Source organism: Crinia signifera, chromosome 6, assembly GCF_055691185.1.
Source record: "Crinia signifera chromosome 6, ASM5569118v1, whole genome shotgun sequence".
In the NCBI taxonomy this organism is placed as follows: domain Eukaryota; kingdom Metazoa; phylum Chordata; class Amphibia; order Anura; family Myobatrachidae; genus Crinia; species Crinia signifera.
Window position 1 is genome coordinate 14,464,693 of NC_139222.1, and position 26,813 is coordinate 14,491,505.

Consider the following 26,813-nt stretch of genomic DNA (forward strand, 5'->3'; position numbering starts at 1 on the left):
AGCTCGAAGCGTGGCGAGTGAAGCGAGCCCCGCGAGGGGATGCAGATTTCTTAAAAAGTATTCTGTGTCCCCTCGCGGGGCTCGCTACGTTTGCCGCGCTTCGGGCTCGGTGGCTCGCTACGCTCGCCACAGGTTTATATCCAACTCCCTGTCCTAATCTGTGACATCAGGGTCCAGAAGAACTTTGATAGCATTGAAGTTCAAAGGCAACTATTGAAGACAAAATCTTACCACATAGAGTGGTTAAAGTTCTAACAGGATCCAGAATGTAATATTAATTATGAAGATTATTATATAAATCTGGAGAACTTTCACCTGCTGGTGTGAATCAGAAAAGATAGAGGTTCCTTCTGCCCGAATTTCTCAGATCTAAGATTTTCTCCAAGAATGTCTGCAGAAAGCCCAAGCATGTCGCATACTGGAAGGTCAAGTGTCCGTTATAAGTGTATTTCTGGAGTAGGGATGAGCAGGGGGGCTCCCAACTGCCCTCGCTCACCGTGGGACACTGCTGGCCCTAGATGGGAAACGGGACTGTCCCGCTTAAAATCAGGAAAGTTGGGAGGTATGCTATATGTAGCCATAGAGTTCTGCGGTACTTGTGTATTACTATGGCGCCCGGCTACGCTACGTTTTCAGCGTAGGCTAAGCTATGTCGTCAGCGTAGCCCAACAGCTGCCTATCATAGTCAGCGTAGTGACTCAGCAGCAGCCCTGCGTAGTCAGCGTAGTGTCCCCATCAGGCAGCTAGTCACCGTACTGTCCCCGGGAGCTGCAGCTCTGTCCCCTGCGTCCCTGGCAAGCCTAGTGAGCGCCTCTCACACAGCACCTGCGCCCACATGATCCCTTCTCCGCTGGCGGAGAGGGGATCATACGGACGCCGGCGGGAAGGCGCTCCATCTGTCTGAGTCTCAGTAAGTATTGCGGCAGGGTACGGGGTGGATAGTGGTGGTATAAAAAGGTCGGGAGGATGCACAATGCATCCCCTCATGGGACTTGCTGCGCTCGCCACACTTCGGGCTCACGTGGATAGTGGGGGTTGGGTAGCGCGTGCGTCAGGGTTAGGGATTTGATAGTGCGTGCGTCTCCTGCACAAAGGGGGGGGGGTGTGGCCACAAGTGCGTCTCATGCTCAATAAAGGAGGCATTTGCCAGTGCTCCATGGCCCTTATTCTGGTTGGTGCGGCCGGAGCCGCATATGCGGCTCCGACCGTGCAGGCGAATCCCCGCTTTCCATACGGATCGCCACGGCCGTCCGTACGCGGATATGTGGCGATCCGCATGAAATTGGACGGGGATACGCCTCCTCCATGGTGGGAGCAGCCCCTGCATTCGATGGTCGCCGAACATCGAATGCAGGGCCGCACGCTCCACCAGGTCCCGCAACACAAGACCACACGGACACTTGTCCGTGTGAAAACATGTATGGGGGCGGGCAGCTGACATCCGGCGATGTCAGATGCCCGCCCTGTACCCACGCGTCACGGCCTCATTACCATGCATACGCCCCGCGTTTGCATGGGAACGCCCATGAAACGGGGGGCGTATGCATAGGGTAATGAGGCTAAGTAGCCCCTCACGCCCCTCTACGCCCCCTGTGCGGCGTATAGAGAATCCTTGCGGCGAAATCGCCTGCACATGCGCAGAGTGACCTCTGCACATGCGCAGACGATCAACATCGGCGGTCCGTCCGCATGCGGGAATATCCGCACCGATCAGAATAAGGGCCATTGTTACATACTGGCAAATGCCTCCATTTGAAACTCCACTATCCATGCCAGCATGGTGAGCGCAGCGAGCCCCGCAAGGGGACGCGTTATGCGTCCTCCCGACCTTTTCATACCCCCACTATCCACGTCGGCGTGGAATTGGCTTTATAAACTGTGGCAAGCACAGCGAGCCATTGAGCCCAAAGCGTGGCGAGCGTAGCCGGCCCAGCGCGGGGACATGGGTTACTTCACATGTATTCCGCGTCCCCTCACGGGGCTCGCTGCGCTTGCCACGCTTCGGGTTCGGTGGCTCGCTGCGCTCGCCACACTTTATAAAATCAACTCCATGCCGACGTGGATAGTGGGGGTATGAAAAGGTCGGGAGGACGCGTAACGTGCCCCCTCACGGGGCTTGCTACGCTCGCCACACTTTGGGCTGGAGTGGATAGTGGGGGTGTGTCAGGAACACATTCACACCTGTCATGTCAGCCACGCTAACAGCGTAGCGGGCGCCGTGATAATACACAAGTACCAGTTCCGCTGACAGACAGATAGTAAAATCCCTGGAATGGAAAGTCTGTGTGGCACTGTCACCCCGACATGTGCTGTGCCGTCGCCCACCCTTCTTGTCCGCGTGCTCCACCTGCCACTCTCAGGAGCTCTCATGTATCCAGGGGCGGGCTGGGCCGGGGGGCAGAGTGCCATGTGCCCCCCAGGCCGCTCTGGCTGGTCTGCTGCGGGCCGCGGCCGCCTTACCTATGCTTACACTGCCGGCGGCCATGTTCCTGTAGTCTTTTAAACATATCTGTGGGCTGCGGCTACAGGAACATGGCCGCCGGCCTCCACAGCTACGTGGAGGAGAGCCCAGGCCAGCCGCCTGTTCCCCAGAGTTGCAGGCGCGACGTCATGACGTATTTATGTCCGGCGTCATGATATCTAAATGCCGGCCACCGCGGGGTTGTGTGGGAAGCAGCCGGGCCATGGGGGCAGCGGAGACGAGTATCTCTGGCTGCGGCAGCCTGAGCAGGAGTGCCCAGAGTTGAAGAGGCAGCCGCAGCAGAGAGGCAGAAGTGCGGAGCGGCAGTGTCAGTGAGCAGGACCTGGACCAGGAGAGCCGGGCAGTGGGAAGTGTCCGGCCCCAGAGTTGAAGGCAGAGAGAGGCAGCAGAGAGAGGCAGCAGAGAGGGCGCCGTGCAGCAGCAGCAGCAGTGTCAGTCAGCGGGACCAGGAGAGCCAGGCAGCAGGAGGACGAGTGCGGCAGTGACTGTAAGTGTAACCAACACCTCTCCCCCACCCACTATGCCTGGGCTGCTTTCTTGAATTCCTCCCTCCCATCACCCCCCGTGCCCCGACTGTCACCCTATGACTGTCACCTGAACATGTGGCTTGCATAATAATTTACTATCTGTCTGCCTGCATACTGATCCTGTTAAGGATAAAAAAAGTATTCCTAAGTATGCCTACAAGGGGCACTTAGGAACTTAGCCATCTATATATTTAATTAGGAATGTTTCATTAAAATATTGGGTACTGGTTTAGTTTCACGGTGGCCGATATATCAAATGCGATATCGGCCGATCCGATTTGTATATCTGATCATAACTCCACTATCCACTACGCATGGAGTTGACTTTATATAGTGTGGCGAGCGCAGCCTGTGGTGTCCTGTTTTTTTATACAGGGGGAGAAGCCTGTGGTGTCGTTATATTTTTAACGAAAAACCTCCATTTTAATAATGCGCTGTTACTTATGGGCCAGTGCTCTGGACTTGCCCCCCGGGCTAAAAGTTGCCAGCCAGCCCCTGCATGTATCCCTCTCTCCCCTTCCACCAAAGCTTTTGACCACAAATAGATCTGGAGTTTGGATTTGAAAGGAGCGGAGCCTTCTGGCAGGTGGCTTCCCCTCAAGTTCAAAGCCAAAGGGCAGTAGCTTTGAAATGAGCAGGAAGCCTCTCACACGGTACACCCCTATCCAGTGACCATGTTGGCTAATGAAAATACAGTATTGGGGCAGAGGAGGATATGGGCCTGAGCTCCCAAACATTGCATAGCCCTCTAGTTGTGATTGAAAAACACTAAAATTTTAAGTCATTGGTTTAAAACACACATTTTCCTCCCACTTCCGCGTGTGCGTTCCAAGTTATTTCCAGCGTGTGCGTCCCATCCCTCACTTCCGACTTGTGCGTTCCATCACTTCCTGCTTGTGCGATCCATTCTTGTTCAAGTATGTGCGTTCCAGACGACTTCCTGTTCGTGCGTCTCGCCGACGCCCCGCCCTCTGCGTTCCACGGACCAGATGTTATTATTATATTATTTATTTTCCCGATATCAACTTCCGGGGTGTTCTGGTCCTGCGGGGAGAGGCAGAGAGGAGACGGGGTGCGGTGTCTGGCGGCAGTAGGTAGTCATATGTGTTATTAATAGTGATTTTATAATGCAGGTACAGTGTTTTAGGCGGGGGGGAAGGATGCGGTGTCTTGTTATTATACAGTTGGAGCAGACTGGTGTAAAGCTGCTGTACCACAGGGGGGGCTTGCGGTTACTTACTATACAGATGCAAAAGACTTTGGTGTAACATTGATATACTAAAAAGGGGGGGGGGGGGTAGATTGTGATATCCTGTTTTATACAGTTGGAGCAGAATGTGGTGTATTGTTGAAGTACAGGGGAGGGGCAGACTGTGGTGTCCTATTACAATACAGGCATGTATACAGATGGAGCATTAATATTGCACAATTGGAGCCGACTCTAGGGTTGTGTTATAATGCAGGTGAAGCGGGCTTTGGTGTCCTGTAATAATAAAAGTGAGGTAGATTAAGCAGTTGTTTAAATCCGTGACCCCACCCCCATATACATTGTCTGTCAGCCATCCGAAAACCCTACAGGGGGAGCAGTCTCTGCTTACTTGGGTGTCCTGTGATTATAACATGGGGGCGCTAACTCAGGTGGAGCAGACTCTGGTGCAATGTCACTATGAAACATATGCAGGAGACCCTACTGTTGTGTTATTACAATACACACAAATCAGGCTGTGGAGTGCTTTATTATAATTCAATGATCCAGACTCCGTAGTGCTGCCATAATGCAGATGGAGCAGACTCTGGTGTCCTATCATTATTCTGGTTGAGCAGGCTGTTGTATCTTGCTACTCTAGCAGCTGCTACAAATAGAGCAGTGGTCAGGGAACTCGGTCCTCATTACCCCACACAGTGCATGTTTTGCTGGTAACCCAGCAGGTGCACAGTTGTACTAATTACTCACAGACACATGTTATAAGGTCCGCAGGTGGAGCTAATTACTTTACTTGTGATTCTGTGAGGAGACCTGCAAAACATGCACTGCGTGGGGTAATGAGGACTGAGTTCCCTGACCAGTGAAATAGATACTGACTTTATGATGAGTGGTCAGGGAAACAGATGATCGTAATGCTTTAATTGAAATGATGAAATGTGGATGGACCACGGGGAAGGCATGTGTGTGTAGCATCCTTTCAAGTAATAAAAGTAGGGCACTGATGGCAATCTGAGTTCCTGCAATGCCATATAGGATGCCTGTGGGAAATATGGAACAGTTACTGAAGGCTGATGTATTGGGGATGCACATTCAGCCCGACCTCTCAGTCATATGTAGCATTAACTGTTAAGCAAGTTTTCTCTTTGTGCTCCTTTGACCACCCCTGTCCCCCCTGCTTACCATCGCAGCCGCCGGGGGGGGGGGGGGGGGGGGGGGGGGGGGTGTGAAGCAATTTGCATCATATTGTAGCCCCACCCCATATTTGCAATTGGGTATTGCATAAGGGGGATTGGACGTGTCTCCACGCCCCTGACCACTTCCTTTTTGTAGAGCCCCACCACCTGTACGATACATACATAATTAATTCCTTTGAAGTCTCTGGACACATTCTGTAGTGTAGGGAGTAACTCGCTGATGATCCGCAGATAATAGACACACAGGGGTAAATTTACTGAGATGGGATGGTTGCTATAGGCAACCAATCAGATGCTATCTATTATCTTCTAAGTGCTAAATACATAAGAAGTAGAATTTGCTTGGTTGCCCGTAGCAACATCCTAACTTCAACAGAACTCCCATCTTTGTAAATGTACCCACTTGAAGGGGTCCATGTTCTAAAGCTTCTAACAATGAAAAGAGGTGATAGACAGGAGAGGTGACTGCTGGGAATGGGACATTATACAGTAACACCGGGGGATGTGACCGGAGAGGTGACTGCTGGGAATGGGACATTATACAGTAACATCGGGGATGTGACCGGAGAGGTGACTGCTGGGAATGGTACATTATACAGTAACACCGGGGGATGTGACTGGAGAGGTGACTGCTGGGAATGGGACATTATACAGTAACACCGGGGGATGTGACCGGAGAGGTGACTGCTGGGAATGGGACGTTATACAGTAACACCGGGGGATGTGACAGGAGAGGTGACTGCTGGGAATGGGACGTTATACAGTAACACCGGGGATGTGACCGGAGAGGTGACTGCTGGGAATGGTACGTTATACAGTAACACCGGGGGATGTGACCGGAGAGGTGACTGCTGGGAATGGGACGTTATACAGTAACACCGGGGGATGTGACCGGAGAGGTGACTGCTGGGAATGGTACGTTATACAGTAACACCGGGGGATGTGACCGGAGAGGTGACTGCTGGGAATGGGACGTTATACAGTAACATCGGGGATGTGACCGGAGAGGTGACTGCTGGGAATGGGACATTATACAGTAACACCGGGGGATGTGACCGGAGAGGTGACTGCAGGGAATGGGACATTATACAGTAACACCGGGGGATGTGACCGGAGAGGTGACTGCTGGGAATGGGACATTATACAGTAACACCGGGGGATGTGACCGGAGAGGTGGCTGCTGGGAATGGGACATTATACAGTAACACCGGGGGATGTGACCGGAGAGGTGACTGCTGGGAATGGGACGTTATACAGTAACACCGGGGGATGTGACCGGAGAGGTGACTGCTGGGAATGGGACGTTATACAGTAACACCGGGGGATGTGACCGGAGAGGTGGCTGCTGGGAATGGGACGTTATACAGTAACACCGGGGGATGTGACCGGAGAGGTGACTGCTGGGAATGGGACGTTATACAGTAACACCGGGGGATGTGACCGGAGAGGTGACTGCTTGGAATGGAACGTTATACAGTAACACCTGGAGATGTGACCGGAGAGGTGACAGCTGGGAATGGGACATTATACAGTAACACCGGGGGATGTGACCGGAGAGGTGGCTGCTGGGAATGGGACATTATACAGTAACACCGGGGATGTGACCGGAGAGGTGACTGCTGGGAATGGGACATTATACAGTAACACCGGGGATGTGACCGGAGAGGTGACTGCTGGGAATGGGACATTATACAGTAACACCGGGGGATGTGACCGGAGAGGTGACTGCTGGGAATGGGGCATTATACAGTAACACCGGGGATGTGACCGGAGAGGTGACTGCTGGGAATAGGACATTATACAGTAACACCGGGGGATGTGACAGGAGAGGTGACTGCTTTGAATGGGACGTTATACAGTAACACCGGGGGATGTGTCTGGGTGATGACTGTATCATTGTGTGTGTCAGGTTCCTATAAGATGTGAGGATGTCACTGTCTATCTCTCCGTGCAGTAGAAGTATATAGAGATCTGTACGAGGACCTGATGATGGAGAATCACCGGCCCCTCACATCACTGGGTAAGAGGAATCTTTTGTTTATTGTTAAAGGAGAGAGATACTTAAATTCATATATTCTCTAATTGCATATAAATAAAATATTCAGTCACTGTATGTCTGCTACAGATGGTTCAAGAAACAGAGTTACCCCAGGGAGATGTCCTCGTCCCTTTTATTCCCAGGATCATACAGAGGAGACTCGCAGGACCCCACAGGAGGAGCAGGTAGTTGGGTTTTAGGTTATCATTGTGACTTATCACTTTATGATCTGTACAGCAGCTTTGTATAGGGATCGTCTACTAATAAGCCCAATTCATTAATCAAATCAGACATTAGTAAAGTATTATTGTTTTGTGGGTTACTTAGGCTGAAGATCTGACTGTTATCAAGGTAGAATATATAGAGGAAGAAGAGGAGGAGACGTATGGACAAGATGACCAGCAGTGTAAGGAGGAGGAGATCCCTACAGATACCAGCACAGGTGAGGAATAATCACTTATTACAGAGAGTCACATATTCTCCTTGTAGAACTTGCCGGCCACTACAGAGACTGGGAGTGACTGAAGAGCAGGTGTATGTCCTTCTGAAACCCCGCCCCTCACACCGAGGGCTGCCCTTCCCCCATGTTCATTGGTCAGTTGAGCTGCGTTCCTTCTACAGGATGATGGTGGTTAGGTACTTGGCTTAATCTACATTCAGGGATCTTCCTACAACATTGCTGTGTAGTCATGGAGGAATCATTCTCTGAGCGTAGACTTGAAGGCTGATAAAACAAGTGGGATATATTTCATATCCTTCTCAAACAGATGCAATCTGATCAAAGCCTCCCCTCGCCATTGTGGGCCAGGCTCAGCCATAATGGTACACATATCAGGAAAGATGATCCTGCACCAGCCAGATGGTTAGAATCACTCACCAATTGCACAGTAAATCTACGATATTATACAGGTACACCACCGATAATCTGGCACACTTGCTGGATTATCGGTGCCATATAAAGCGGCATCCCCTCAGCATACCTTCCAACCCCACCCTGCCGAAACTTCAACCTCCCCCAGCCTGCCTCCTACGCATTAACTCCTACCCCTTACCACCTAAACCTCCCACAACCTAACTTGTTCCCGCAGCCTAACTCTACTCCACAGCCTAACCCAACCCTCCTTCAGCATAACTCCTCCCCCTCACAGCATAGCTCCTCCCCCTCGTAGCATAACTCCTCCTGGTGCCAGATGTGTCCGGCTTAAGAGAAGTGTCAAAGCATCAGGTGCGGAATAATCAAGTTTGTACCTCTAATTTCTACCGGTGTCTAGCTGCTAACTATGTTTATGACCGCTTAGCTTTTGGCGGGCATCCTGTAGTGGGTGTGGCAGGGCCTTACTGGGGACATAACACCACTGCCAGCATCACAAGGTAAGCCCTGTGGTGAATGGAGACACTTGTGTGTAGGTATTTCGGACACCCCCCTCTCTTCCCCTATGCCTGCTGGTGCCAGAAACGGACCCTTCCCCAACCCCTTGTCCGACTGTCTTTGGGACTAGAGAGGCAGAGAAGACTGCAGCACGAGCTGCACTTACCCTTTTGGGAAAACCCCTATTGGTGTCCCGTTGTGCACTGGCCGCGGCCCTGCGGGGTAGCCACGGGGCAGGTGGTGTTAAGGTTGGAGATAGTAAATGTTCTTTTAGTGCTGCTACAGAAAAGGCGCAGGTTGGAGGAGACAAAGCAGCTGATTCACTGAGCCCGCTACGGGAAGATCCTGATATTTGTGGGTCCGCTGACGTTGGGACGCCTTGCATACTGCTGGGTGGAGACAGAGTGTCCCTGTGTTATTGTCAAAGGTAATATAACCGCTGCCACTGCCCGCACAACGCTGCTGAGACGGAGAGGAGCACGGAGGCTGTCTGTATCTGGTGGGAAAGACAGCCGGAGACGGACAGTGCAGCGGGAAGCGTACCGTGAGCGATAGGAGAAGCCGGACACCTGAAGTGTTAAGACGGACGGTGGAGACCCTCATTCTTTCTTCCACCCCCATCTCCAGACCATTACCTTGCAGGACTCGCACCAGATAATTGCACCATTGACGGCCTGCCTTGTTTTTGGCCTGTCTCCACCAGAGACCTCAACGGGTTTGGGCTGACTGGGATAGAAATCTCCCAATGAAACCGCATTTCTTGGTCGCTTATTGAAGCCTTTACACCAGCCTCTAGGTATCGCGGGAGGGTAAGACCCCCCTTTTCACATAAGACCAATGGTTCCCAAACCTTTTTGAACCACGGCGCCCTAGAGAATCAGAATATTTTTTACGGCAGCCCTAGGTCAAAAGTTTCTTGTTGATAAGTTTAAAAAAAAATATTGAATGAAGTAAATTGTGTTTATTGGTCATCCTTAGGATCAGGTATGGTAGGGAGTTGCTTTTGTTTGCCCACGTATTTCATGATTGGAAGCCACCAACTCTGGTTTTACCTATTGCTTTGCCCATAACTATTATGAATTTGTCCTAGACCGCCAATCCAAGGCACCCCCGCATGTGTCCCGAGGCACCCAGTTTGGGACCCATTGCATTATACTCTGATATATACTGTTACCAACCGTGAATGGACTTTACTATTGCCCTTGGGTTACTCCTCAGTGGTGAACGCGGTACCACAGTACGATCGCCATTTGCTCAAATAGCCCAAAAGGAAAGTTTCCTACCCTTTTTTTTTTTTTCCTGTGTTTTGTATTTTAATGTGGATTCAGTAACTATATATTATCACTGGGACAATTTACTTCTCCACATCTAGCAGAAATAAATTAAATCCTGCTTCATTTTACAATCTGTATTTACTAATGCAGTTTATTTTGTACACTCTGCATTACTATATCGCCACCTAGTGGAGGTACAGTTATATTACGCTCTTCTGTATAATTATTTATAACAGTCACACAATGTTCCTTGACGAACTGACTTGCTAATTACACCCTTATAACTCCTATGTAAACCTGTTGGGCTCAGCGGTCCCATTTGCATCATAGATTTTGTCTTCCTGAACGGATATTATAGGGGTATAATACACAAGGAGGAAAAGATACTTATTTAGGAAAGGCATATCTGTAATACATATAATATTATAGCTGTCATCTTAATAGTTATGTTAGTTTAGGATTTACATAGACCCGTTTGTTTGCTTTTGTGATACTTTTGTTGATCGGCCTACTTTACTTATTTGGGTCTGACTTGTTCCCTTAATGGGGGTCATTCACCTTACGATACCAGTCCCCATAAGCCGTATGTTATCAATGACATTGATGTGACTGAAGGTACAAGTCTCCCTAGTTTTGATTCTCTGTGAACAATTCTGGGTTCCCCCTCAACCCTTTGCAGTCCAAATAGTTTTTTGACATTCCAACAGTCTGGTTTCAATTTTTTTATTGATTGTAAATTTTTTTCATTTTTTTTTTATAAAAAAAATGGTCCACATTGAATCTTGAACGATGGTAATGATCTTTATTTTAAAGTGGCTCACCACTGGATCTGCTACTAGCGCTAGGGCTGTTGGACCTGAAAGGGTTAATACAAACCATTTGAAATACTGGACTCTGCAGCCAACTTCTTTGTAAAAGTCGAAAGCTCGTTATGTGAAAATATAATTCAGATAGATTATTCCTTGGATGCGGACTGTGACCGCAATCCTAGTCTGATTTTGTTGGATTGGGAAAATGAGAAAATAGGATGGTTAATTGTTCTATTTTATACCTTCAATTTAATTAACTCTTCCTCATCAACGATTCCATCTATTTTCAGGTAACTATGTAAAACAAATCGGCACCTTGTAATGTCTGCCTTTATTCTGCATTACTATATTATTTGTGTACTGTATTTGCCAACTATATTGTATGTTTATGTTTTTGCTTCAATACAATAATAAAAAGATAAACAATTGAATTCCTCCCAGTCTGGTAACATCACAAATAGATTGCATTAGGGGGTCAGTGTGAATTCCTTATAAGGCGTATATAATGTTACGGTATGCTTCTAAATGCATCCCCCAGCTTATTAATTGTCTAGGAGGAGTAACTGATAGGACAGATGCTTAAACAAATAGTCCCCCCACTTGTACTTCCCTTCCATGTGATACGTACGCAAATGGAGGGTGAGAGGCTAGGGGATTTGTTCTGGCCGGGCAAGAAAAGAGAGACAGTTCTGCTGCCAAAGCACAGCGCTGGTAGCCCCATGAAATTGCAGGACAGAGAGTGCAATTGTTTGTGATGAGAGGCATTAGAAATGTTTGGAGAATAAGGGGGGACTGTGGAACTGTGCGGTATACCAGAGGTCGGGTCTCCAATGCGCATCATAAGCGGCTATTGAGGGAACAGTCAGACGTTCGTTTCGCCCTGATATAGTCTTGTTCACTGTCAGCGCACAAGGTCACATTTGGGTGAAACGTGCGTTTTACTGGCTCTCCTTTTATATAACCAACTGAAGCGTTTTCTGTCTTCCCCTGAGCAATACAATGTTCTCCTCCTACAGACTCATTGTGTAGTATTATGTATGGGTTCCTGCCCTTATCTATGGTACGGGGTTGTTGCATTGTCAGATAGTGTTCGTCAATGGGATTATGTGTTTTGTAATGACTTTTTTCAGAGGATCCGATATGATTTCCCGGCGGTCGGGATCCCGGCGGTCGGAATCCCGACACTGGAATCCCGACCGCCGAAATCCCGACAAGGGGGGGACATGGATCGCCCCCCCTTGCGGGCTCGCTGCGCTCGCCACGCAGCGGGCCCGGTGCCTCGCTACGCTCGGCACGCTATTTTATTCTCCCTCTATGGGTGTCGTGGACACCCACGGAGGGAGAAAGTTTCGGGATTTCGGCGGTCGGGATTCCAGTGTCGGGATTCTGACCGCCGGGATCCCGACCGCCGGGATATTAACCGCATCCCTTTTCAGATACATGATGACCTAATATGTCTTTATTAATATATAATGCCTCCATTAGTAGTAAGTTGTGGAAGCTCAGCGCATGCTTCTTTCCAAGATGGTTCCATAATTGTAATATACTGTCTGGCCACACTGCAGGAGATGTTTTTACTATAGAACTATATATTTAAGGCTAAATCTGCCGCACCTTTTTGAGGTGATGTACTGCCAGTCACCACTAGAGGCCACTCAACGCACCAAATTACTCCTGAACAGAAAGTGAAACCAAAATGATCTGTTTCACACTTGAAACACCTGGATATGGGAGCCGTGAAGACAGAAATTGGAGGTAGGAGCAGATAGGGACTAAGCCCACATTTTGACAGTCTTTTAACTTGTTGTTCCAGAATTGTTTTAGAAATGTCCAAAACTCAAACAATATTGGAAGACATTGAGCCCTCTTATTTAAAGACCTCGTTTTAAATAATCACATATACACAATATACTCAGTCACTGCGTGTCTCCTACAGATGGGTCCAGTAACAGAGATACCCCAGAGAGATGCCCCCGTCCTCTGTGTTCACAGTATACAGAGGACAACTACAGGTCCCCACAGGAGTACCAGGTAGGTGGGATGTCTTGTGGATCATTATTTCGACCAGAATTACCCAGATAGTCTCTGTGTCAAACCCAATTGATTGACAGGTTCTGTTGGTCGACTGCTAAAATGTAGATCCCTAAAAAAACTGCCACAGTGAAAAGGTAAACACATTTTTGGTCTCTTTGCCGGTTGAAACTGTAAACGCTAAATTAGTGGAAATGTGTACGCTCTCGGGCTCACTTATGGTTACGGTTACTATTTCCGGTTATAGTCCACGTGGATGATAAAGTACAATAAGGTTGAAAGAAAATAGTTTTGACCAAATCATAAGCTCAGTAAAACCTTTTACATATAGATCTAATGACCATGGTGACCTTTGGACCTATTGCCTAATATATGTCCACCATATTGGGCCAACCTATAGATTGCCGATTATCATCCGGATACAGTATTATATACCATTATTCCAAAGTTAAATCTCAGTAAATTCTAACATTTATAAAATGTTGTTATTATGTGGTTTCCGTAGGCTGAAGATTTGACTGTAATTAAGGTAGAATATATAGAGGAAGAAGAGACGGATGTGAGAAGTGACCAGCAGTGTAAGGAGGAGGAAACCACTACAGATACCAGCACAGGTGAGTAACAATCACTGATTACAGAGTCACATATTCTCCTTGTTCTGTCACTACAGCAGCCTCTTATCCCGCACCCTCCTCTGTCACTACAGCAGCCTCTTATCCGGCACCCTCCTCTGTCACTACAGCAGCCTCTTATCCCGCACCCTCCTCTGTCACTACAGCGGCCTCTTATCCTGCACCCTCCTCTGTCACTACAGCGGCCTCTTATCCTGCACCCTCCTCTGTCTCTACAGCGGCCTCTTATCCTGCACCCTCCTCTGTCACTACAGCAGCCTTTTATCCTGCACCCTCCTCTGTCAGTACAGCGGCCTCTTATCCCGCACCCTCCTCTGTCACTACAGCGGCCTCTTATCCCGCACCCTCCTCTGTCACTACAGCAACCTCTTATCCCGCACCCTCCTCTGTCACTACAGCAGCCTCTTATCCCGCACCCTCCTCTGTCACTACAGCAGCCTCTTATCCCGCACCCTCCTCTGTCACTACAGCAGCCTCTTATCCTGCACCCTCCTCTGTCACTACAGCAACCTCTTATCCTGCACCCTCCTCTGTCACTACAGTGGCCTCTTATCCTGCACCCTCCTCTGTCACTACAGCGGCCTCTTATCCCGCACCCTCCTCTGTCACTACAGCGGCCTCTTATCCCGCACCCTCCTCTGTCACTACAGCAGCCTCTTATCCCGCACCCTCCTCTGTCACTACAGCAGCCTCTTATCCCGCACCCTCCTCTGTCACTACAGCGGCCTCTTATCCCGCACCCTCCTCTGTCACTACAGCGGCCTCTTATCCCGCACCCTCCTCTGTCACTACAGCGGCCTCTTATCCCGCACCCTCCTCTGTCACTACAGCGGCCTCTTATCCCGCACCCTCCTCTGTCACTACAGCGGCCTCTTATCCCGCACCCTCCTCTGTCACTACAGCCGCCTCTTATCCTGCACCCTCCTCTGTCACTACAGCGGCCTCTTATCCTGCACCATCCTCTGTCACTACAGCGGCCTCTTATCCCGCACCCTCCTCTGTCACTACAGCGGCCTCTTATCCTGCACCCTCCTCTGTCACTACAGCGGCCTCTTATCCTGCACCCTCCTCTGTCACTACAGCAACCTCTTATCCTGCACCCTCCTCTGTCACTACAGCGGCCTCTTATCCTGCACCCTCCTCTGTCACTACAGCGGCCTCTTATCCCGCACCCTCCTCTGTCACTACAGCGGCCTCTTATCCCGCACCCTCCTCTGTCACTACAGCGGCCTCTTATCCCGCACCCTCCTCTGTCACTACAGCGGCCTCTTATCCCGCACCCTCCTCTGTCACTACAGCGGCCTCTTATTCCCCACCCTCCTCTGTCACTACAGCGGCCTCATATCCCGCACCCTCCTCTGTCACTACAGCGGCCTCTTATCCCGCACCCTCCTCTGTCACTACAGCGGCCTCTTATCCCGCACCCTCCTCTGTCACTACAGCGGCCTCTTATTCCCCACCCTCCTCTGTCACTACAGCGGCCTCTTATCCCGCACCCTCCTCTGTCACTACAGCGGCCTCTTATCCCGCACCCTCCTCTGTCACTACAGTGGCCTCTTATCCTGCACCCTCCTCTGTCACTACAGCGGCCTCTTATCCTGCACCCTCCTCTGTCAGTAAAGCGGCCTCTTATCCTGCACCCTCCTCTGTCACTACAGCGGCCTCTTATCCTGCACCCTCCTCTGTCACTACAGCCGCCTCTTATCCTGCACCCTCCTCTGTCACTACAGCGGCCTCTTATCCTACACCCTCCTCTGTCACTACAGCGGCCTCTTATCCCGCACCCTCCTCTGTCACTACAGCGGCCTCTTATCCTGCACCCTCCTCTGTCACTACAGCCGCCTCTTATCCCCCACCCTCCTCTGTCACTACAGCAGCCTCTTATCCTGCACCCTCCTCTGTCACTACAGCGGCCTCTTATCCTGCACCCTCCTCTGTCACTACAGCGGCCTCTTATCCTGCACCCTCCTCTGTCACTACAGCGGCCTCTTATCCTATACCCTCCTCTGTCACTACAGCGGCCTCTTATTCTGCACCCTCCCCCGTCACTACAGACTAATGAGGGGAATGTATCTGCCCAGTGGGGGAGTCAGGAGCCACCAGCCCCTCTTATGCTCCTGCTCTCCCCCTCACATCATGTCACTGTGTGTTACCAGCCCAGAGATCTGACCAGTCTCCTCCCCACACTCTCTGGTGTATCTCATACATCAGTAACCATCAGCCCCTATTATACTCCTGCTCTCCCCCTCACATCATGTCACTGTGTGTTACCAGCCCAGAGATCTGACCAGTCTCCTCCCCACACACTATGGTGTATCTCCTGCATCAGGAGCCATCAGTCCCTATTATACTCCTGCTCTCACCTCACATCATGTCACTGTGTGTTACCAGCCCAGAGATCTGACCAGTCTCCTCCCCACACTCTCGGGTGTATCTCCTACATCAGGAGCCATCAGCCCCTATTATACTCCTGCTCTCCCCTCACATCATGTCACTGTGTGTTACTAGCCCAGAGATCTGACCAGTCTCCTCCCCACACTCTCTGGTGTATCTCCTACATCAGGAGCCATCAGCCCCTATTATACTCCTGCTCTCTTCCCTCACATCATGTCACTGTGTGTTACCAGCCCAGAGATCTGTCCAGTCTCCTCCCCGCACTCTCTGGTGTATCTCATACATCAGGAGCCATCAGCCCCTATTATACTCCTGCTCTCCCCCTCACATCATGTCACTGTGTGTTACCAGCCCAGAGATCTGACCAGTCTCCTCCCCACACTCTCTGGTGTATCTCATACATCAGTAACCATCAGCCCCTATTATACTCCTGCTCTCCCCCTCACATCATGTCACTGTGTGTTACCAGCCCAGAGATCTGACCAGTCTCCTCCCCACACACTATGGTGTATCTCCTGCATCAGGAGCCATCAGTCCCTATTATACTCCTGCTCTCACCTCACATCATGTCACTGTGTGTTACCAGCCCAGAGATCTGACCAGTCTCCTCCCCACACTCTCGGGTGTATCTCCTACATCAGGAGCCATCAGCCCCTATTATACTCCTGCTCTCCCCTCACATCATGTCACTGTGTGTTACTAGCCCAGAGATCTGACCAGTCTCCTCCCCACACTCTCTGGTGTATCTCCTACATCAGGAGCCATCAGCCCCTATTATACTCCTGCTCTCTTCCCTCACATCATGTCACTGTGTGTTACCAGCCCAGAGATCTGTCCAGTCTCCTCCCCGCACTCTCTGGTGTATCTCATACATCAGGAGCCATCAGCCCCTATTATACTCCTGCTCTTCCCCTCACATCATGTCACTGTGTGTTACCAGCCCAGAGATCTGACCAGTCTCCTCCCCACACTCTCTGGTGTATCTCCTACATCAGGAGCCATCAGCTCCTATTATACTTCTGCACTCTCCCCTCACATCATGTCACTGTGTGTTACCAGCCCAGAGATCTGACCAGTCTCCCCCCTGCACTCTCTGGTTTATCTCATACATCAGGAGCCATCAGCCCCTATTATACTCCTGCTCTCCCCTCACATCATGTCACTGTGTGTTACCAGCCCAGAGATCTGACCAGTCTCCTCCCCGCACTCTCTGGTGTATCTCATACATCAGGAGCCATCAGCCCCTATTATACTCCTGCTCTCCTCCTCACATCACGTCACTGTGTGGTACCAGCCCAGAAATCTGACCAGTCTCCTCCCCGCACTCTCTGGTATATCTCATACATCAGGTGCCATCAGCCCCTATTATACTCCTGCTCTCCCCCTCACATCACGTCACTGTGTGTTACCAGCCCAGAGATCTGACCAGTCTCCTCCCCGCACTCTCTGGTGTATCTCATACATCAGGAGCCATCAGCCCCTATTATACTCCTGCTCTCCCCCTCACATCACGTCACTGTGTGTTACCAGCCCAGAGATCTGACCAGTCTCCTCCCCGCACTCTCTGTTGTATCTCATACATCAGGAGCCATCAGCCCCTATTATACTCCTGCTCTCCTCCTCACATCACGTCACTGTGTGTTACAGCCCAGAAATCTGACCAGTCTCCTCCCCGCACTCTCTGGTTTATCTCATACATCAGGTGCCATCAGCCCCTATTATACTCCTGCTCTCCCCCTCACATCACGTCACTGTCTGTTACCAGCCCAGAGATCTGACCAGTCTCCTCCCTACACTCCCTGGTGTATCTCATACATCAGGAGCCATCAGCCCCTATTATACTCCTGCTCTCCCCCTCACATCATGTCACTGTGTGTTACCAGCCCAGATATCTGACCAGTCTAATCCCCACACTCTCGGGTGTATCTCATACATCAGGAGCCATCAGCCCCTATTATACTCCTGCTCTCCCCCTCACATCACGTCACTGTGTGTTACCAGCCCAGAGATCTGACCAGTCTCCTCCCCGCACTCTCTGTTGTATCTCATACATCAGGAGCCATCAGCCCCTATTATACTCCTGCTCTCCTCCTCACATCACGTCACTGTGTGTTACCAGCCCAGAGATCTGACCAGTCTCCTCCATACACTCTCTGGTTTATCTTATACATCAGGATCCATCAGCCCCTATTATACTCCTGCTCTCTCTCCCCTCACATCATGTCACTGTGTGTTACCAGCCCAGAGATCTGACCAGTCTCCTCCCCACACTCTCTGGTGTGTCTCATACATCAGGAGCCATCAGCCCCTATTATACTCCTGCTCTCCCCCTCACATCATGTCACTGTGTGTTACCAGCCCAGAGATCTGACCAGTCTCCTCCCTGCACTATCTGGTGTATCTCATACATCAGGAGCCATCAGCCCTTATTATACTCCTGCTCTCCCCCTCACATCATGTCACTGTGTGTTACCAGCCCAGAGATCTGACCAGTCTACTCCCCACACTCTCTGGTGTATCTCATACATCAGGAGCCATCAGCCCCTATTATACTCCTGCTCTCCCCCTCACATCATGTCACTGTGTGTTACCAGCCCAGAGATCTGACCAGTCTCCTCCCCGTACTCTCTGGTGTATCTCATACATCAGGAGCCATCAGCCCCTATTATACTCCTGCTCTCCCCCTCACATCATGTCACTGTGTGTTACCAGCCCAGAGATCTGACCAGTCTCCTCCCCACACTCTCTGGTGTATCTCATACATCAGGAGCCATCAGCCCCTATTATACTCCTGCTCTCCCCCTCACATCATGTGTGTTACCAGCCCAGAGATCTGACCAGTCTCCTCCCCGCACTCTCTGGTGTATCTCATACATCAGGTGCCATCAGCTCCTATTATCTGCATTGTGTAATGTGGTGCAGGCTTGATGCACTGCATTAATTAAGTAGATTTGCAGGTGAATATGTATACCATAAGATCATACACACCATCATAACACTTTGCACAAACCACCTTAACACACACATCAGTGCACAGGTTTGTGGATTAATTATATGTTGCCTTATATGTCGGTGTTTAAACTGTGTGTCATTACCTCTACATGTGAATATGATTGTTTATATATATATATGTTTGTGTGTGTGTGTGTGTGTGTGTGTGTTTGTGTGTGTGTTATAATGTTTATATAATTGCCATTTGCTGCATCTGAGCTGGAGACTGTGCCATGAAGCATTCCTGCAATGCATGGATAGTCCCACCCACCTGTTGCCATGGCACCAGCAGCACCACCTTTTACGGCTCTGGGGGCAAGTGTCCCATGATCAATAGTGACCAATCAGCACAACATGCTTAAACAGATACCTCTTTCACTAATTGAATCTAACATCGAAGCAGTAATATGCCTGTGATAATACTAATGGTCAAACTAGAATATTACAGTTTTTAATTTTTAATAAAAGTCCTATTTTAATAGCACACTTTTTATAGACCCTTTCTTTGTTTGTATGTAATGAATTATCGTTCTTTTGTCTGGGATTGCACCCTATAAATAATTTAGCATTTATATATTTATCTCCTTAAGCTAATGCCGTTTACCAGTCTCCTCCCCACACTCTCTGGTGTATCTCATACATCAGGAGCCATCAGCCCCAATTATACTCCTGCTCTCCCCCTCACATCATGTCACTGTGTGTTACCAGCCCAGAGATCTGACCAGTCTCCTCCATACACTCTCTGGTTTATCTTATACATCAGGATCCATCAGCCCCTATTATACTCCTGCTCTCTCTCCCCTCACATCATGTCACTGTGTGTTACCAGCCCAGAGATCTGACCAGTCTCCTCCCCACACTCTCTGGTGTGTCTCATACATCAGGAGCCATCAGCCCCTATTAAACTCCTGCTCTCCCCCTCACATCATGTCACTGTGTGTTACCAGCCCAGAGATCTGACCAGTCTCCTCCCTGCACTCTCTGGTGTATCTCATACATCAGGAGCCATCAGCCCTTATTATACTCCTGCTCTCCCCCTCACATCATGTCACTGTGTGTTACCAGCCCAGAGATCTGACCAGTCTACTCCCCACACTCTCTGGTGTATCTCATACATCAGGAGCCATCAGCCCCTATTATACTCCTGCTCTCCCCCTCACATCATGTCACTGTGTGTTACCAGCCCAGAGATCTGACCAGTCTCCTCCCCACACTCTCTGGTGTATCTCATACATCAGGAGCCATCAGCCCCTATTATACTCCTGCTCTCCCCTCACATCATGTCACTGTGTTATCAGTCCAGAGATCTGACCAGTCTCCTCCCCACACTCTCTGGTGTATCTCATACATCAGGAGCCATCAGCCCCTATTATACTCCTGTTCTCTCCTCACATCATGTCACTGTGTGTTACCAGCCCAGAGATCTGACCAGTCTCCTCCCCACACTCTCTGGTGTATCTCATACATCAGGAGCCATCAGCTCCTATTATACTCCTGCTCTCCCCCTCACATCATGTCACTGTGTGTTACCAGCCCAGAGATCTGACCAGTCTCCTCCCTGCACTCTCTGGTGTATCTCATACATCAGGAGCCATCAGCCCCTATTATACTCCTGCTCTCCCCTCACATCATGTCACTGTGTGTTACCAGCCCAGAGATCTGACCAGTCTCCTCCCCACACTCTGGTGTATCTCATACATCAGGTGCCATCAGCCCCTATTATACTCCTGCTCTCCCCCTCACATCATGTGTGTTACCAGCCCAGAGATCTGACCAGTCTCCTCCCCACACTCTCTGGTGTATCTCATACATCAGGTGCCATCAGCTCCTATTATCTGCATTGTGTAATGTGGTGCAGGCTTGATACACTGCATTAATTAAGCAGATTTGCAGGTGAATATTTATACCATAAGATCATACACACCATCATAACACTTTGCACAAACCACCTTAACACACACATCAGTGCACAGGTTTGTGGATTAATTATATGTTGCCTTATATGTCGGTGTTTAAACTGTGTGTCATTACCTCTACATGTGAATATGATTGTTTATATATATGTTTGTGTGTGTGTGTGTGTGTTTGTGTGTGTGTTATAATGTTTATATAATTGCCATTTGCTGCATCTGAGCTGGAGACTGTGCCATGAAGCATTCCTGCAATGCATGGATAGTCCCACCCACCTGTTGCCATGGCACCAGCAGCACCACCTTTTACGGCTCTGGGGGCAAGTGTCCCATGATCAATAGTGACCAATCAGCACAACATGCTTAAACAGATACCTCTTTCACTAATTGAATCTAACATCGAAGCAGTAATATGCCTGTGATAATACTAATGGTCAAACTAGAATATTACAGTTTTTAATTTTTAATAAAAGTCCTATTTTAATAGCACACTTTTTATAGACCCTTTCTTTGTTTGTATGTAATGAATTATCGTTCTTTTGTCTGGGATTGCACCCTATAAATAATTTAGCATTTATATATTTATCTCCTTAAGCTAATGCCGTTTACCAGTCGTACACTTATCATTGTAAAAAGAGTGGACACAATTAGCAAATTGAAAATGAAACAACTGAACCTCTTGACCTCAATCTAATATGACATTTTGGTCCTCAGTAACTCCATACATTTATTTCCAGTAGGTAGACGCAAACGCACGAATCCCTCGGAGGGACATCCCATTTGGTCTCCAGATTTTGAAGTAGAAGATACCATCACTAGAGTTTCTCGCGGAGAAAACGCCATGAGCCTAAATACACATCCAGTACTTCACAGTGCAGATATGTCATCAGATACTTCTAACCATGAGGAATATTCTCCTGATAATTCAGATATGGGTACGCATAGTGCTGCCCAGAGTGGAGACACAGCCTTTTCCTATTCTGATTATGGTAAATGCTTTGCGTATAATTCCCATCTAGCTACAAACCAGATTAGTCAAACTGGTGAGAAACCGTTTCCATGCTCCGAGTGTGGGAAATGTTTTACGCGGAAAGCAGGCCTCGTCGAGCATCAGAGGCTCCACACAGGTGAGAAAACATTTAACTGCTCCGAGTGCGGGAAATACTGTACTAGGAAATCGCACCTGGTGGAACACGAGAGAACTCACACAGGGGATAAGCCGTTTCCGTGTTCCGAGTGTGGGAAATATTTTACAAGGAAATCTTACCTAGTGGCGCATCAGCGGACTCACACCGGGGCGAAGATGTTTTCCTGCTCGGAGTGCGGGAAATATTTTACCAGGAAGTCGCACCTTGTGGCACACCAGCGGACGCACACCGGGGAGAAGCCCTTTCAGTGCCCTCAATGCGGTAAATGGTTCACGTATAAATCGCATCTTGTGGAACACCAAAGAAGTCACTCCGGGGAAAAGCCATTTTCATGTGCGGTGTGCGGGAAATGTTTTACGCGGAAAACGCATCTGGTGGAACATCGGAAAACCCACAGCGGCGAGAAGCCCTTTCCGTGCTCTGAGTGCGGTTTGTTGTTTACCTATAAAGCACATCTTATAGAACATCAGAGGCACCACAGAGGTGCGAAATCATTTCCATGCACCGAGTGCGGGAAATGTTTTGCCTATAACTCGCACCTGGTTACACATCAGAGGACTCATACGGGTGAGAAGCCATTTCCATGTGAAGAGTGTGGGAAATGTTTTGCATACAAATCCCATCTTGTAGAACATCAGAGGACTCACAAAGGCGAGAGGCCCTTTCTGTGTGCTGAGTGTGGGAAAAGTTTTACACGGAAATCTCATCTTGTGTCGCATCAGAAAACGCACACTTGCACAAAGTCGTTTCCGTGCGCCGAGTGTGGAGAATGTTTTACACGGAAATCACATCTCCTTGAACACCGGAAACGTCACACGTGAAAAAAAAAAAATATTTTGTTGATAAAGTTTTACAAGACAAAAAAAAAACCATCGGGGAAAGGAAATTCCTATATGCTAAGTATATACACGAAACAGCATTGCAACATAACGTATAGTAAAAGCTGTTTTATATTAATGACCCTTATGAAAATGATATATATATATATATATATATATATATATATATATATATTTCAGTGATTATTACAGATCAGGGTCCTGCGTAATAAATGATTCCGGCAAGATGTAAGAGACATAATAATATTGGACACTAATATGTTATGTTGTGCTGTACACTGTAAATATATATGAATCACCTAATTAGTTCGTTAAACAGATAGTGGACATTATGTAAATAGAGGCAAAAGTGTGGGACCACAGTGCAAATGCAGGAACTAGCACAGTAACACTACCTGCCAACTGCCTGGTACCAGGAACTAGCAGAGTAACTGTATCCACCAACTGCTCGGAACCAGGAACTAGCACAGTAACTGTATCCACCAACTGCCCAGAACCAGGAACTAGCAGAGTAACTGTATCCACCAACTGCTCGGAACCAGGAACTAGCACAGTAACTGTATCCACCAACTGCTCGGAACCAGGAACTAGCACAGTAACTGTATCCACCAACTGCCCAGAACCAGGAACTAGCAGAGTAACTGTATCCACCAACTGCTCGGAACCAGGAACTAGCACAGTAACTGTATCCACCAACTGCCCAGAACAAGGAACTAGCAAAGTAATACTACCTGCCAACTGCCCAGAACAAGGAACTAGCAAAGTAATACTACCTGCAAACTGCCTGGAGCCAGGAACTAGCACAGTAACTGTATCCATCAACTGCCCAGGACAAGGAACTAGCAAGGTAACACTACCTGCCAACTGCCTGGTACCAGGAACTAGCAGAGTAGCTGTATCCACCAACTGCTCGGAACCAGGAACTAGCACAGTAACTATCCACCAACTGCCCAGAACCAGTAACTAGCAAAGTAATACTACCTGCCAACTGCCCGGAACCAGCAGAGTAACTGCATCCACCAACTGCCCAGTACCAGGAACTAGCACAGTAACTGTATCCACCAACTGCCCAGAACAAGGAACTAGCAAAGTAATACTACCTGCCAACTGCCCGGAGCCAGGAACTAGCACAGTTATTGTATCCACCACCTGCCCAGAACTAGGAACTAGCAAAGTAATACTTCCTGCCAACTGCCCGGAACCAGCAGAGTCACTGCATCCACCAACTGCCCAGAACCAGGAACTAGCACAGTAATTGTATCCACCAACTGCCCAGAACAAGGATCTAGCAAAGTAATACTATCTGCCAACTGCCCGGAGCCAGGAACTAGCACGGTAACTGTATCCACCAATTGCCCGGAACCAGGAACTAGCACGGTAACTGTATCCACCAACTGCACGGGGCCAGGAACTAGCACGGTAACTGTATCCACCAACTGTCCAGAGCCAGGAACTAGCACCAGCAACTGTCCAGAGCCAGGAACTAGCTATCCACCAACTGCCCGGAGCCAGGAACAAGCACAGTGGTTGTAGCCATGTACATGGATCCTCACCAACAATAAGAATTGCTATATCGTCCTCTACACTTCTTTTTTCATATCATTATATGCTATTTGTATCTTCATGTTCCCAATACACACAGCTGAGTAGTATATTATTGCTTTATAAATATAACCTGATAATACTATATATGACCGTTCTTATAGAGTTACAGCATAACACACAGTGGATGCAGCCCTCTTGTGGGTGGAAACACCACTCATGAGCATGACCTCACCGAGGTACCATATAGAACCCCAAGATGGCTGCCTACAGTGCATCTCAGTGACAGTTGTGCTTTAGATCATGTGACTTTCTGGAATTCTACGTAACATTACACATTACTATATTTCCTATAGTTCTTGCTCTCTCGATGAGGGTGAAAGTACCTGTCCTATGTTTTATAATGACTTGTATATTGTGCTTTGTAGCTTGCACAGTGCATAATGGTATATGTTGTTTTAGATGCAGTTTGATTTCTTTTTATTTATTTTTGTTATTGTATCTCTAATTTTTTTCATCTTTTATAATATGTATAAAAAAAACACATAGGAAGATAGCATGCATCTTATGGTCTGTACACAGCTGGGGTAATAAAATCTGCAGTCCTTTCCAACCATGTTGTTATTTTGTGAGGGGAAATAAATAAATAAAGGAAGGAGTCAACCAATAAGGCGACAGTGTGTATAAAGTAAGAGGAAAGAAGTGTGTGTATGTGTGGTCATTAGGTCCCATGTGATCTATGGTATGATTGTATCCTGCTCTGATTGGAGCACGCGCAGGATCTGTGCTACGCATGGGACGGCCTTGCGGTTCCCCAAAGCCACAGACTGGTTGCAGCTGCTTGGGGGCGGGGCTGCATCATCCTCATCAGGCACAGCTGTGGATCCATGTCAGCCAATCAGAGTAGCCTCAGGCTTAATCAGATGGGAGATGTTTTCCCAGAGTGATCCGATGCTGCATCTTAGGACATGCGGAGTTGGTGGAAATACGCCTGTTCCAGGTGTATCGTCCTGACCAAGTGTGCTGCCGCCGTCCATGTGGGTTACATTTAGAACATACAGATGTGTCCTCATACATACATGTAGCCCCAATACACCATGCAATGTAGATCCTTGCAATTCCATCTCCCATAGCTTAGGATACGTATGCATGCAAATGATTACAATGTGTTCAGCTTAGGCCATGGTTCAAAGCAGCCAATCAATGCTTACATGCCAAGGAGCCCCGCTGCCTTCATTGGACGCCTGTAGAAGAGGTGTGAGCAGCACTGGACACCTCCAATCATGTCTCGTTACAGAATTAGGCTGGTTCTATTGTAGCTGGCTAAGCTGGTGGTTTTTTCCTCACCAGTCTCTGTATCTTGTTTGTCCCGAGGATGAGTCAATTTCTACACACCAACATTCCTTCCAATGAAAGGTGTTTATATTTTCTATAAACCGTCCATCTTCAACAAGGCAAACCCAACCAGAGATTGGCCGAAATCATGCACCTACAGCAGACTTGGACCCTTTTCTGTATGCCACCAAGATTTCCTGATTGTCCACCTTCCTAAAGCATCCAAGAGATGGTGTGACGGAGTCACAAATAGAGGGATGTCCTGAACTGACTGAAAGACTATCATTGTATAGGCAGTCATATTCTAGCATATATTGGAAGTATTTCAGGATGACCAAGAGCAGTTCTGATGTCAACCAGGAAGGCATGTGGTTCACTTGCAATTGTAGCTCAACAGAACTCAGAAGGTCCATTACTTGGACCAAGTGGTGGGTGTTGCCTAGACAACTGACCGGGCGCTAATATGGGATGGATCGCAGAGCAGCTACTAGCAGGGAAAGAGTAATCCCTTAGAGACAAAAAAAAAAGTAGCATCTTTTGCCTAGATACTTTTTTCTGTCTATGTCCATTACTTGGGCTTCCTGTTGGAATCAGCTGATCTTTACTCTGGTGGTTGACCTGGGGCCCATGGCGTGGGGGTCCGGAATATGATAAGCTGCCTGAAGAGGTGAGTTTTTCATCCTTAAATACCTTCTACATACGCTACAAGGTGGCTACCTTTGGTCGGGAACTGGGCGGCTACAATGTGATCACACAGAACCACCGTGACTTATGGGAGTCTCACGAGTGTGGATCTAATGCGCTGTGTGATTCTGAGACGCTGAGTGATCCTGTATGATTCAGACATATTCACCGATGCTTTATGGCCACAAAACTCAGTCCTCTTAGAACCTTAACTGTTCATGTTCTCCAGCCCACCTGTGGATGTCTTGAATTAGGGGTGGTCAAAGCGGTCCTCGAGAGCGACCAATGGTTCTTTTTCCGAGACCACCTCTGAGGATCTGCAGAATGTGTCAGTCAGGTTAATAAATGCAGCAAGCTTGAACACCTGACAGTAATGAATGTACCTGTGCACCAGCTAGGCAGTCTGGG

At 48.7% G+C, this 26,813-nt stretch overlaps 1 protein-coding gene across 1 annotated transcript; it reads left to right on the plus strand.

Annotated features, from left to right (window-relative positions):
• The first annotated feature begins 4,036 nt into the window (after nt 1–4,036).
• On the plus strand, nt 4,037–25,050 carry LOC146010082 (uncharacterized). Its single transcript, XM_083150980.1, has 7 exons — nt 4,037–4,099; nt 7,364–7,429; nt 7,535–7,632; nt 7,775–7,889; nt 12,836–12,930; nt 13,436–13,544; nt 21,598–25,050. The coding sequence occupies exons 2-7, from the start codon at nt 7,396–7,398 to the stop codon at nt 22,824–22,826; spliced, it is 1,680 nt and encodes a 559-aa protein (XP_083007106.1). The 5' UTR covers nt 4,037–4,099; nt 7,364–7,395; the 3' UTR covers nt 22,827–25,050.
• Nucleotides 25,051–26,813: the final 1,763 nt, after the last annotated feature.